Source organism: Schistocerca gregaria, chromosome 4 (assembly GCF_023897955.1).
Source record: "Schistocerca gregaria isolate iqSchGreg1 chromosome 4, iqSchGreg1.2, whole genome shotgun sequence".
Taxonomy (NCBI): Eukaryota; Metazoa; Arthropoda; class Insecta; order Orthoptera; family Acrididae; genus Schistocerca; species Schistocerca gregaria.
The window spans coordinates 350,640,590-350,655,358 of record NC_064923.1 but is presented as its reverse complement, the minus strand read 5'-3'; the positions used below and the strand labels follow the sequence as shown (position 1 = coordinate 350,655,358).

The 14,769-nt window shown below is 38.4% G+C and overlaps 1 protein-coding gene across 5 annotated transcripts in view; it reads left to right on the top strand.

The window, feature by feature from the left end:
- LOC126268022 (probable tubulin polyglutamylase ttll-15) overlaps positions 1-14,769 on the top strand; it is a 78,154-nt gene that overhangs the window by 19,401 nt on the left and 43,984 nt on the right. For all 5 annotated transcript variants that reach the window (XM_049973435.1, XM_049973436.1, XM_049973437.1 and 2 more), the window contains one exon: positions 5,871-5,990. In XM_049973435.1, the coding sequence (XP_049829392.1) occupies positions 5,871-5,990 (120 nt within the window). The remainder of the gene's footprint in view (positions 1-5,870; positions 5,991-14,769) is intronic.

Sequence of the window (14,769 nt, the reverse complement as noted above, 5' to 3'; positions counted from 1 at the left end):
TTTACTTTTGTCTTCCCTAAACAGGAAGCCCTTATATTCGTTACGATAATTCAGTAAAGATTTTACCACACTCAACAGCTGTCCATCAGATATACAAAATTAACAGAAACTTTAGGAGATGAGATAACAGTGTTTTCAGTTTTGCCTTAATATAAACATTATCCGAATTATTTATTGGCCTAAATAGTCATTTACCAAATAAAAACATTGTTCAAGTAGAAATTTATTAAATTCTACTTTAAATCTGTTTTCATCTTCTAACTTTCTGATGTTGGCTGTCTGTCTGTTGTAGAGTTTTGTACCAATATGGCTCACATGCCTTTGTGTGTGTGTTCTTTCTGTACACTGAGTATGGAGTGCTGTGTTATTTTGGGTATTATAGTTGTGCAAGTCAGCATTTGTCTGAAAACCTGTAAGGTGGGCCCTAACATATAAAACATATTTGTATACACATAAGGAAGGTATCGTTAGAACTTTAAGCTTGTTGGATAAGGGTTAGCATTGTGTGTTATTATTCGGATAGCCCTCTTCTGTGACAGAAAGATTGTTTTGGATGGCAAGTGGTGGAACCTCAAAATATTACTCCATATGTTGCAAGAGACTGAAAATAGCCAAAATATGTCATTGTGGCACCCTCTGCAGTGCAAACATTTGCAATAATTCTAAGAGCAAAACAGGCTGAGTTAAGTTTGTGAACAAGTGTCATAACATGGTCATTAACATTACGATTTTCATCTACATGAATCCCCAGCAATTTTGTTGGTACCACTCTTTCTATGGTCTTGTCACCCAACAACAGATCAAGAATTACATTTTGACATATTTTCCAAACTGTGTATTTTTTTTTATTTGCATGTAATGTCAACCGGTTGTATTGAACCAAGTGTGGACATTCTTTATTACTTGATCAGTAGTTGATTGCAACATTTGCTTTGGTGCACCTATTATAATCTGTGAATAGTATGGCCTTTGCTGCTCCATCTGAGGTGTGAATGTCATTTATGTAGATAAGAAACAATAAGGGACCTAGTATACTGCCTTGCAGCACTCCTATTTCCATTTTTTTTATTGCATCTGATACTAAATTTATTTTGTGGTTGGAATAATACGATATCAGTCCTACAATCTGTGTTCTGTTTTGTAGATATGATTCAGACCACTTTTTCCCTGTCCCATGAATACTCAATGCTTCCAATTTTTCTAAAAGAATGCCATGATTGACAGTGTCAAATGCTTTGGAGAGATCTAAATTTATTCCTACTATGCTACTGTTTTTTTCAAGATTTTTGATTATTTGTTCAGTGTAGCACATTAGTGCTGTTTCTGTATTTTTACCTGCTGATTTCTATTTAGTAACTTATGGTCATTTAGATATTTGTTGATTCTGATTTCATTAATTTTTTTATTGTTGTTGTTGTTGTTGTTGTTGTTGTTGTGGTCTTCAGTCCTGAGACTGGTTTGATGCAGCTCTCCATGCTACTCTATCCTGTGCAAGCTTCTTCATCTCCCAGTACTTACTGCAACCTACATCCTTCTGAATCTGCTTATTGTATTCATCTCTTGGTCTCCCTCTAAGATTTTTACCCTCCACACTGCCCTCCAATGCTAAATTTGTGATCCCTTGATGCCTCAAAACATGTCCTACCAACCGGTCCCTTCTTTTTGTCAAGTTGTGCCACAAACTCCTCTTCTCCCCAATTCTATTCAATACCTCCTCATTAGTTATGTGATCTACCCATCTAATCTTCAGCATTCTTCTGTAGCACCACATTTCGAAAGCTTCTATTCTCTTCTTGTCCAAACTATTTATCGTCCATGTTTCACTTCCACACAAGGCTACACTCCATACAAATACTTTCAGAAACGACTTCCTGACACTTAAATCTATACTCGTTGTTACAAATTTCTCTTCTTCAGAAACGATTTCCTTGCCATTGCCAGTCTACATTTTATATCCTCTCTACTTCGACTGTCATCAGTTATTTTACTCCCTAAATAGCAAAACTCCTTTACTACTATAAGTGTCTCATTTCCTAATCTAATTCCCTCAGCATCACCCGATTTAATTTGACTGCATTCCATTATCCTCATTTTGCTTTTGTTTATGTTCATCTTATACCCTCCTTTCAAGACACTGTCCATTCCATTCAACTGCTCCTCCAAGTCCTTTGCTGTCTCTGACAGAATTACAATGTCATCGGCGAACCTCAAAGTTTTTATTTCTTCTCCATGAATTTTAATACCTACTTCGAATTTTTCTTTTGTTTCCTTTACTGCTTGTTCAACATACAGATTGAATAACATCGTGGAGAGGCTACAACCCTGTCTCACTCCCTGCCCAATTTTGGAAAATTTCAGGAGGAGAGGTTATTGACCAATAGTTTTCTACCTCATGCTTGTTGCCATTTTTGAAGAATGCATTCACTTTTGACATTTTTATCCTTTCTGGGAACACTCCTTCTCTAAATGATAGATTGGCTATGTATGCCAGGGGCCTAGTAATTTGTGCAGCTATCATTTTATGATATAAACAGGCACTTCATCTACTCCTGCTGACATTTTAGGTTTCAAGCTTTTTATTACTTTGAACACCTAATGTTCTTCTGTTGGATTTATTCTCATGCTGCAAGCAGCTTTTGGAAGTTCTGGTTGTTCTTGGTTTGTGAATTTTCAACTTCACGGAGTTGTTGCATTTATGAAATAATTGTTGATGTAATTTGGCAAATCTTGTTTTTTAATATTGACATTTTTGTGTTTTTTGAGAATGATATCCTGGTCCTCACATCTCTTTCCTGTTTCAGTCTTTCCAATACCCCATATGGCTTTTGATTTGTTATCAGACTCTTATTAAGCTATCATTACTCATAAATTTTGCCTTGGCAGTTACTTTTCGATATACTCTCTTGTAATTCTTAATGTATTCTATGAACTGTGGATCTGTTATTGTCTTCAGTTTTGAATTTTGTATCTTTAGAGTTCCACAAGAAGTTTCAATGCCAGAAGTGATCCAAGAACTTGTCTTTGTATGGTGATGTGACGTGATTTTTGAAAGCTTCTTTGGAAAGTACTTTTCGAAATATCCCATGAAAATCAAAGCAAAAGTGTTACAAGCATCATTCATATTTGTTAGGGACAGCATTTCTGCTCAGTACTCACTAGCTAGGATATTTGTAAATTCTACACAGTTTTCAGTGGAAAATTTTCTTTTATATATGAAGTACACTTTTTTTCTTGCAGTGACTTGAAGGAATTTTGAGGACAAGAGCATTGTGGTCTGATAATGCCAAATCAATATTTGTTACTTTTACTTCTGTGGATCATACATTTGAAAATATATTATCTATAAGACTGTATGTGTATATGTTATTCTAACAGTGACATTTTGGGGACATTCCTTAATAAATGGAAACTGTGTTTTAAGTGGTAACACAACACAGCTATACTCATATTGAAGCAGGCTGTTGCACACCAACATACGTTTACACAAAAGATTGCAATGTGGTAGCATCAACACCAAAACAGGCTTTTGTTGCTGTGCTGTAATGGTTCAGAACATGCAGGGTCTCATGTTTTTCATTTGTTTATCAGTCATACTGTCAACTTTAAGGCACCTGTAGAGTGAGCTTGAAGTGACATATTGCAGCAGCTGGGGTATAAAGTAGATAACTGTATGTCTTACAATAGCCTTTTAATGCTCTTGCAGTTCTTACTCACACTTCCCAACACATTTACTCCTGAATGGTTTTTGTTTCTTTCTATTATGACACCCCACCTCAGGGGTTGTAATACTTGGCAGGATGAATGAGAGATGTGGTTGGTTTGGGAGAGAAGTCTGAATCACACCAGGGTGTGCAGAGATACACAGAAAAGTTTTGCACTGACTTTTATTCCACTGGAGAACACATGTTGCCTTTGCTGATCCAAACAATGGCAGCTTGGCTTGTGTACATGTGTCACTGCAAAGCCGGTGCCGGAATCTGTTGCTACTGCATCCAGCTACACTGTACTCATGATGTAACAGTTCCTGTCCTCATCTGGACAGCATGGCTGGCACTGTGTGTTGGCTGAGCCAGAAGTCCTGCATCTGCCCGAGCCAGAAGTCCTGCATCTGCCCCTGCCAGAAGTCCTGCATCTGCCCTCTACAGTATTGCTAGCTATTCCCTCAAGTGCTACTCATGGTCACCACATAGAGTGCAAAAGGGTAACAGCCAGCAGCCATCATTGTAGTAGAGCCTCAGCAGCTCTAGTTGCTCACTCAGGGTGACTCAGTTGGTGATAGAGGACCGCACTGGACCCAGGAGGCTGTGATGTCATGTCCCGGCTCCACCTTTGCGGATGGCAGTTTGAGGTCCATCAGACAATGTCATCCTGAGATTTGTCCACACCCATGCAACACCAAGTTTTGGATCCACCTCACCATGGCTGTGGTGTGTTCGTACCATGGAGTTGATCCAGTGGGCCAGTTACCAATTGAAATCCATCACCAGATGGTCATCGTGGTTGGCCTGCTGTTTAAACAGTTGTCATCCTCTGTTTCCAGACATGAACAGAATGACAACATGACTGCTTGCCTTGAGCCTTTGGACTCCTTTGTTTATACTCCTTTTCCTACACCTGTGATGCAGTCCCTCTAGAGTGGATGAATGAAGTGTTGCTTAATAATTATGATGTCAGCTTTTTCTGGCCTGTTTCAGTCCCCAAATGCAGGTTACTAGGCGCTGTTGTAACTGTAATGTATGGATTTTTCATAGCACATGAGTGCCCTGTGTTGGGACTGATTACTCCACACCCACTTATAGTGTCTACCAGGCTGTGCTTCCTTGCCCATAAGTGGTGGTGTAAACCTGTCTCATAGAAACATTTGCTTAATAACAACATAACAGTGCACACTACCCAATTTGTCAATTTGGCAAGTAGTAGTGTTCAGGTTAAAGCTGGACGACAAGTAATGATTACTGGAGGCAGCACCCAGTACTTATTTATGTAGGTAACTATTTTCTTTGAAAAATAGCAGTTTAATCAAGCAAACTTAAAGCTACCATAAGAAGATAAACACAGCATTTTAGTATAACAGAGGTGGCAGCAGCTGTTTTCAAAGTAGCTGTTTTCTTTCTGATTTACTTGATTAAATTTAATTGACATAAGTGTGAATAGCATCAAGCAAATTAGTGGTATTTTTTTGTTAATGTAATGTACAGTTTAAGTTTCTATAGTTTACTTGTTTTATGTTAATGTGTACCTTGACCTTTTCCACTTACCTAAATGTTCTCCTTCTTGATGGGATTTATGAAACATGATGGATGGATAATGAATGAATGGAAATAGTTTCTGCCAATTTCTTCCTCCATTCTGTGCTCACTTTTTCAAATATGCAGTAAATATGACTAGAGATAGTCCATCATATTGGCAAATTCCTTCCTTGTTTAATCTCTAATGAATCTGATATTTCTCCTATGAATTTTACTTTAGATTTTGTGTTTGCCAGTGTTTCTTACAAAAGTGCTTGAGTTCTCTTATCTGCTCCAAAGTCTTATGAAGTTTTCTATAAATTTAGCTTAACTACATACTCATAAGCCTTTTAAAGATATATGAATGCACCTCAATATTTGTTTAGTCCTTTCATTGATTTCATTTGCACAGGATCTTCTTCTGTGGTTGATATTTGCATAACTCTGTTTTATTAATCAGCTGTGAAATTAATTTTGTGTAATGATCAACAATCTGTTTTGGATATATAAACTGTAGTTGTAAAATTGTTTTTCTTTCTTTCTTTCATGTGTTAACTTCAAACTATATATTAACCACTATTAAAAGTATTGTGATAATTGTCATCTACAACGCAATGACTTATAAATATGTGTATATTGCAGGTGAACCATTTTCCAGGTTCTGGATATATCACAAATAAAGTAGACCTTTCTACATCAAATCTGCCATACATACCTGCAGCATTCAGATTGCCTAGAGATAAGCAAAAGTTTTCTCAGTATGTGAGTATCCATATGGTCATTGTAATAACTTCTAAATCATAACATTGGGTGTTATAACCTTTTTTCACAGCTTTTAAAACAATTTTAAACATCATGTGTGAACAAGAAGCTGGCTTTGACGACTAGCTTCTAATACTTTCTTCTTTACCATGTGGCCCCTGGGACCATCAAGAACCTGGCTTTGACGACTAGTTTCTAATACTTTCTTCTTTACCATGTGGCCCCTGGACCATCAAGGTAATGCATGAATAGACAGAAGATCCCATTACTTTTTCATTACAGTATTGATGATCAGTTATTGGATAGAATCACAAGCAAAAAGTATCTAGCAGTACCATCTGAGGCAATTCAAAATGGAATGTCCACATGAAACACATTGTATAAAAGATGCATAGCAGGCTGAGCTTCATAGAACAAATCCTAATAAAATATTATTTTAGCACAAAGGATGTAGCTTATAAAGTCCTTGTTTATGTACAAAGGAAGTAGCCTACAAAACCATTGTACAACTGGTCCTTGAACATTGGAAGGAGAAGATCACTACTCAATCAATAGAGAAGGAGTTGAGTCACAGTCAGGCACTATGAAAAAGTTGTTATGTATATTTAGGTAGTGGATCAATGGATCAAATCCTTCATCAGACATAGAAAATTGAGCACACAAGCACACATCCATCACGGACATGGCTACTGTTGCCTCCGGGCACTAAAGTCCAATTGTTGGTGTAATGGATTTTCAATTGCATGGTTCTTGAATATTGCTTGTCATATTGAAACATTACTGGAGGTTCAGAGAATATCCAAAGCAGAACAGCTGGTTTGTTTAGTACGTACAAGAGTATTGCAGAGAAGCTGTTGTCCATCAAAGAGAGGTGTACTATTAAAATTCTTAGAAAGCACATTCCAAGAAGAGTCATATTAATTCCATCCACAAATATCTCACAAAAGACCACTGAAGGAATCTGGGATTGTATGGAGGCTTACAGACAGTTGTTCTTTCCATTCACCATTTGCAAATGTAACAGGAAAGAAAGAAAAATAGTGTTCCATGAATTACCCCCTACCACACATTGTAAGGTGTGTTGTACAGCATAGATAGACACATATTTAATATGCATATTTTTAATTTTTATAAGCAGGCACATGGCTATCAGATTTTTGTAAATTTTTATATTTATGATACACAAAGTTCAGAACTTGAATATCAGCCTGCCTATGCCATTTAATATGGTTCTCAGAAATTCCCAGGATAATCAACTTTGATGTTGTTTGAGAAACTATAACTCACTAAAGGTAGGACAATTTTTGATTGGCCATGTAGCTCTATCGATACCACTCTAGACAGGTCATAGCTGAATTGCTGGTTCAAGTGTGGTTTGGATAATTTTGTTGTTGTTTTTGTTCAGTTCAAATTTTAAATATAAAATTAATCAAATATGTACTAATTAACATGTATATAATTAACATATTTTATGAAAAATGCATGTCTGACATGCAATTGAAGATTTTCATGCACAGTGCGACAGAACACTATCTGCTGCTTCAACAGCGAATGTAGAAATGCTACTTCAGCCACAGCTGCCCCTTTCAAAAGAAGTCTAATCCCTTCTAACTGTTGTTGAATTTATCAAAAGCTTAAGCCCCAAAGAGCTGTAGCTCACTTCGCGGGTAATTTTACTGGTGTAAGCATTTGGCCAGTGGCTTGAGATCTTGGTTTTGACAACCATTATCAGCATTTTTATAAACCCAGGTGATAATGTGTACTGCTAACTTTCTCTGTATAAGGCCCTCTCTTCCCCTCAACTCACATGCAATGTTTGTACAAAATGATAATTAAGTATGTGTTAATTACCATGTATTTGATGCATTTTATATTTAAATGGCACAGATATTCAAACTGAATTAAACAAATTAAAAAAAAAAGTGGCAAACCGGGCTCGAAGCAATCATCCAGGAATTTATAGTCTTGAGCACTATGTATAGAGCATGTCGTCCATCAAATATGAGGATTTTTTAAAGTCACATGCCAAAAATATTTTAAAAAAATGCTGTGTGGTTCCCTTGTTAGGAAAAAGGTTTATTAAAGTATTGATGATTTTAGATTTAATTTAGAAATAGAAACATAATTGTTTATGATATTGCTCAAGAACAGTGATATGAACAGTCAGGTAGTGACGGAGGCCAATACTAAAGTGCTGCTGGTGCTTTGAGCTTGCAGAAGATATAAGAGCAACATTAAAACCAAGCTGAAGCAATCATTACTGGTCAGAGTCTTTAAATTCTACTCTCTGTTGACCTGCTGCTCTATTTTGTGTTATCTGCTAACCAGTATGCACACATATTTCACTGCTGTGTTATTTTCATGAAGTAGACTAAACCAAACAGTAAACTAGTTGGACTGCTTTTTAGGCTTAATTTCCCAGTACATGTTCACATGGGTTGCTCACTGGCTGTGTCGTCCACTGTTCGTGTGAAATGTTCTAAGTTTTAGATTTGCATAAATAAATATTCTTCTGTTCAAACAATGAAAACTCCAGGATGGTATGAAACAATATTATGAAATGGAAGGTTGCTACTCAACAAGTAGCAGGGATGCTGAGTATCAGATAGGCACAACAAAAAGACTCTCTCAATCGAAGCTTTCAGCCGTTAAGGCCTTCATCAACTAAAGGTGACACACACGCGCATGCACGCGTGCGCGTGCGCGCGCGCGCGTGCACACACACACACACACACACACACACACACACACACACACACACAGACAGACAGAAGGTTGAGGCCAGAAGGGTTACAGGAATGTAGGATGCATTGCAGAGAAAGTTCCGACTTGCGCAATTCAGAAAAGGTGGCATTGGTGGGAAGGATATATATGGTACAGGCTGTGGAGTATATCATGTTTGGCAGCATCTTCAGCAACAGAGTAGTCCACTTATTTCTTGGCCACCGTTTGTTGATGGCCATTCATGCAGACAGGCAGCTTGTTGATTGTCATGCCTACATAGCATGCCCCACAGTGGTTCCAGCTTAGCTTGTAGGTTACCGGACTGGTTTCACAGGTAGCCCTGGCTTTGATGGGATAGGTGATATTAGTGACCAGACTGGAGTAGGTGGTGGTAGGAGTATCTATGGGACAGCCCACTGACTGGCTAGCTCAGTTTCTTGATCTGAATCCCTTAGAACAGCCCTGCTGAAGAAGTGGTTGTAATAGTGTGTGCCAAGCACTTCAACAAATATGACTATAATGTAAATGTAATGGTACTTTAGTTTCAGGTGCTGATATTCAGTACAATAATAACACTCATCTTATTGTGAGACTGAGGGCACTGGATAAACTTTCTATTTATTGTAAGCTTTTAACTGAATAATCTGGATCTTTAATATTGGCACCTGCAGCAAGTTCATCTAACAACAAAATAAAATAGCCTGAATATCAGTTCTGAAATTCTATCCTCCCAGATAGGATTACAAAAACTTGCACTTTATACTTTAAGTTAATCACTTTCTCAGATTACAATCATTTTTCTGTCTTAAGTAAGTCAGTGCTGAGATTATGTAATTGCTCCACATGAATAGTTAATCACACATTATGTGTAGCTTTTATTCACTTCAAACCTATATTACCTTAGAATGCCTTCTGAATAGCTATTTTCACAATGGTATACTAAACTCTTGCCAGGAAATATTTTTCCAAGAACAAATAATGAACACTCTACAACATTCTATATCATTCTGCTCCATTATTCAGAGACTACCGGCAGCTGGAACAGAGAATTACCATCCCATGTATAGGCTGTCATTCTAACCATAAAACAGCCACTCACATTTCAAACATTGCTGTGACCAGGGGGTATGGACTGCTGACGAATGGTGTTGCATTGTGTGCTGCACTATCCCTGATGACCATTGTCGATGAGTAAGGCGGTGACCTGGGGATAGTTTTCAGTCTTCCAATGCTTTGGAGAGGCATGGTGGTGTTACTCCTAAAGCCATTGTGTGGGGAACCATCAGATGTGACTTCAGGTCATAGCTGGCAGTGATTGAAAGAACACTGACAGCATAGCAATACGTCACGGACATCCTGGTCCTCATGTTTTACCTCTCATGTGACATTCCCATGGTGCCCTTTTTCAACAGGACAGTCCTCATACTCATATATAACATGTCTCTATGTACTGTCTGTTTGACACTGAGGAACTCCTACAGCTAGCAAGATCCTCACACTTGTCACCATTAGAACATATGTGAAACCAGCTCTGATGTCGACTCCATCTCAGTGCCACAGTATCCACAATATCAAGGATCTGTTACAAAATTTGCAGGCCAGCTTGCCTCAGGAGAGAACACAACAGCTTTATAACACCCTTCCCAACTGAATCAGTGCATGCATCAGGGCCAGAGTGGGTGGAACAACATACTGATGATTGGGCTTATACTGTCATGTTCTTTGTAAATTTGACTCAATATTGTAATCAGTTAAATAACATCGCATATACTCTACCAGTGAATTTTAATTTCATTTCCTCCTCCCCTTCTGGCTGCTTCACTTCCTTTATCTGGCTATGTACATTCAAGAATGTCGTCTTCATCGGCTATACTCTTATCCGAGTTTTTGTTTCTCTCCTGAGATTTACTTTGTCGCAGTTTAGGTGTGAAAATGTCTTTGATGGCTTATTCCTCCAATCCTAGCATGGAACATGCGACAACAGAAACTACGAATGATGTAAGGTGGAGGACGTGGCTGGGCCTGGAGATGTTTACATCTCTGGCGTTCGTCATTCTCCAGTCTTCGACGTTCCTGCTCAAACTTCTGAAGAGCATTTGAGGTACTTGAGTGCAACAGACTGCGATCTTCTGCCATGGTGGACCAGTTACTTGGATAAATGTTCAAGGTTTTTAGATTTTTCTTGTACTGATACTTATAGAGTTTAAGAGGGGCATCTCATGGCCTTTTACCTGTGTTCACTTCACTGTACAGCATTTGATGTGGAAGTCTGTCATCTCTCATCCATTGGACATATCCAACCCATCTTAGTTGGTGCCCAATGATGGGAGCTCCTATACTATTCATTTTTGCTTTCTCAAAAACGGTGGTATTTGATATAAAGTCATCCCATTTCATGTTTATGGTGTATCTTAGCTTCTGTTGGTTGAAGCATTCTAGTTTCTTCAGATCATGGTGGTATAATGCCCAGGTTTCACAGCCTGAGAGGACAACAGCTTTATACGACATCTTTATTCAGAAAGACACGTTTTCTGAGATGATCAAATGCTACATGGGCAGTATGTATTCTGTTCTCCATGTCTTTTTCAGATGAGCAATTAGTTGACAGTATGCTTCCTAGATAAAGGAAATGGCCCACTTGTTCCAATGGTGTATCAGAAATGGATAAGCTGAAATTGGGAAGGGAAGAGCCAGGAGCTGACTGTGCAAGCACTTTCCTCTTTTGAATATTGAGGATTGACCAAATCATTCGTATGCCTTGCTGAAACGATCAACAGACTGCTGCATCTCTGCAGGTGAATGAGCTGGAGAGCCATTGTCATCAGCAGACTTCGGCTGTTACACGAGTGGAACTTGTGAACTTTTTTGAGTGGAGTCTGAATTGGTTAAATAATCCTCCATTGAACCTAAACTTTAGTGTTGTTTAAAGATGTCTCATAAAGCATAGCTGCCAGGTACAAAGACAAAAATGTTGATGCAAGGATACATCCTTGTTTGAGCCCACTCATTATTGGGAATTCATTAGATGTTTCATTCTGGCAGATGATCTGTCCTGTCATGTCATCATGGAGAGCTTTAATCAGGCCAACAAAATGTTCAGGGCAGCCAAAACATTTTAAGACCATCCACATGCCTTCTCTGGGAACTGTATCAAAGGCCTTTTCTAGGTCTTGAAAAACTAATAATAAAGGCTTTTGTTGTTCTCTGCACTTCTCATGCACAGAAAATCATGTCAATGATTTGATGGGCGAAACCTGCATTGAGACTCAGGAAAGTTGGAGGATCAGTCATCCAAGGTTGTGGAGGATGCTGTGGGATATGTTTGAGAAAGTCTCCAGTGGCAGTAGATGTGTGGTTCAACAGTGAGCTGAAGTGCTCTTTCCAACAATTTAAGATGTCCTGACTTTCAGTAAGGATGGTGGTGTAGTAACAGCTTTCAGTGTTCCTGATGAGGAGTGGATGGGTGCATAAAGCTCTTTAATTCCAGCATAGAAGCCACACAGGTTCCTGGCATCAGAAAAATTTTGTAGTTCAGAGGCTTTTAGTTGCCACCATTTATTCTTGATTGCTTTTATTTCACTCTGACATTTCTACTTGAGCTCTTAAAGTGTTTTCTTTTCTGTGCAGGACAGATCTGGAGCAAGCATCCAACTTTGCAGTGATGATGGCACATTCTCTGCAGCCCCTATGATGATGATCTTTAATGCGGTCCATTGTTGTTCGACATCATCTGTGATTGCTGGAGATTTGTTGAGTTGTTCTGACAGCTTGTCTTGGAAGTGTGAGTGAACGTATTTGTTCTGCAGGTTGTTGATGTTGAGTTTTCTGTGTGGTGGATTTGAGAAGTGGAATCATGGCGTACAGTACTTTGGTAACCTGAGACAGCTAACTAAAAGTACCGTATTTACTTGAATGTAAGCCGCACTTTTTTTCTGGTTTTTGTAATCTGAAAGACCACCTGCGGCTTAGAATCAAGTGCAAAGTAAGCGGAAGTTCTGAAATTATGTTGGTAGGTGCCGCCACAATTAACTTCTTCCATCGAATATATGTAGCACTACACAGGCATGCTTTGCAGGCCCAAAGATAAATACTGGCGTCAAAACCTCTCCGTCAGTAAATAAATTTAAAGAAAAAAAGGTGGAAGACGAGCTTTTTTCTCCGCCCTGAGTTTTGACCACTGCATTTTCTTACATTGTCCAACGAAGTAAATACAAATTCTGTATTGTTCATCTTCAAATATAGCAGAATTTCAGTGTACTACAAAAATCCGACTGGCAAGACTGTTTGGGATGTTTGTCAATATGGCCTACTCTACATTCTGAATTCTTTCCTACCTGTGAGAAGATATGGTTCCTAATAGGAACTTTTATGAATTGTGAATCACATGCATTATTCTCTTCACCATAATAATAATACGAATATAAACATTTTGCCATGTATTCTTTCGTGTTTGCTGCTATCTCATTTAAATCCTGTCTACCTAATAAACTACAAAACTAGAGTGAGACAATAGCAAATGCAGAAGAATATACATATCATGTCATGTTTATATTCGTATTATTCTTATGCCTAATAGTGATACAGTCAGAATTGAAGCACAGCAATTGACTAGATTTTTAAATCTAAGATGACTCTAATTTATGTTCAGAATGTAATGTTCTAAAGAGGCGTCTGCAAAGATTTTCAAATGGAGTAAAATTTTCGCTAAACTCTCATTCAGAACATCTTCTATCTTATGCAGTCTATTATTTGGTTCTTGTTGATCATTATCAAAGAAAGCAGAAGTGCAAGTAACAACAAATAGCAGTCTCTTGCCATTGTTTCGCTAATGAGATGATTTCTCTCTCTCTCTCTCTCTCTCTCTCTCTCTCTCTCTCTCTCTCTCTCTCTCTCTCTTTTTTAAAAAAAGCGGCAGTAGTGTGCACAAAAGCAAGCTATGCCGTGAGCAGCGACAGGCCTTAAACACTCATTACCAGAATGCGACAAACACTGCAGGGCACAGTACAGTAATGCATTTTCAGCTTAGAGTGATGTAAACCCCTATAACAAAGAGAACGGCACTTATCAGATCAAAGAAAAATAAGCAATCAATTCAAACCAGACGAAGCACTTGAAAAATCCAGGGTACCTGTATAAATATGGATGGAGAGCCTGATGCATAGCAATGGCTACCTGGTAAAGCTTAACTGCTAAGCTTACAACTCGAACCAAAGTACAATTCGACCTAAATTGTGCCTCATATTACAATGGACCAACTTTGTTTCGATTTGGAGATGCGGCCTAAAACTTCTCTCTCCCCTTGAATTTCGAGTCTCAAATTTCAGGTGTGGCTTAGATTCGGGAAAACGTTTTTTCCTTGATTTCGAGTCTCATTTTTCAGGTGCGGCTTAGATTCGAGTGCGGCTTAGGTTTGAGTAAATACGGTACATGATCAGTCCAGCAATCATCGATGTTTCGAGCTGTTTTTGTGATGAGAATGTCTTTCTTGTCATGTGGTCGAATGATGACATAATCTATAAGATGCTAGTGTTTGGAGCGTGGGTGCATCCATGTGGTCTTATAGCAGTTAGGCAAGTGGAATTGCATATTGATGATGAAGAGCTCGTACTCAGCATATAAACCAAGAAGTAATAGCCAATTTGCATTGCAGTTTCTGACCCCTTATTTATTCATGATGTCTCTCCAAAAACATTTGTCCCTTCCCACTCTCCTACTGAAGTCGCCCAGTAGGATTAATTTATCTTTAACATGTATCTTAGAGAGAGTACTGTTCAGCTAGTGGTAGAACTGATTCTTTGAATCTTCATCATTATCTAAAGTAGAAGCATATGCAGAGACAAAGGTGATGAAGGTGTCTGAACCCAGGGGTATTCTAAGAGTTATGAGCCTTTCATTAATTGAAGTGGGTGTGACTTGATGTGCATTCACTATTTTTGTTTTTACAGCAAGTCCTATCCATGGATGCGTGGCTCTCCTTCATCCTTTCCTTTCCAGAAGATGGTGTACCCTGAACTTGCCTCAGTGATGTGCCCTTCACCTAATAGTCTAGTTTCAT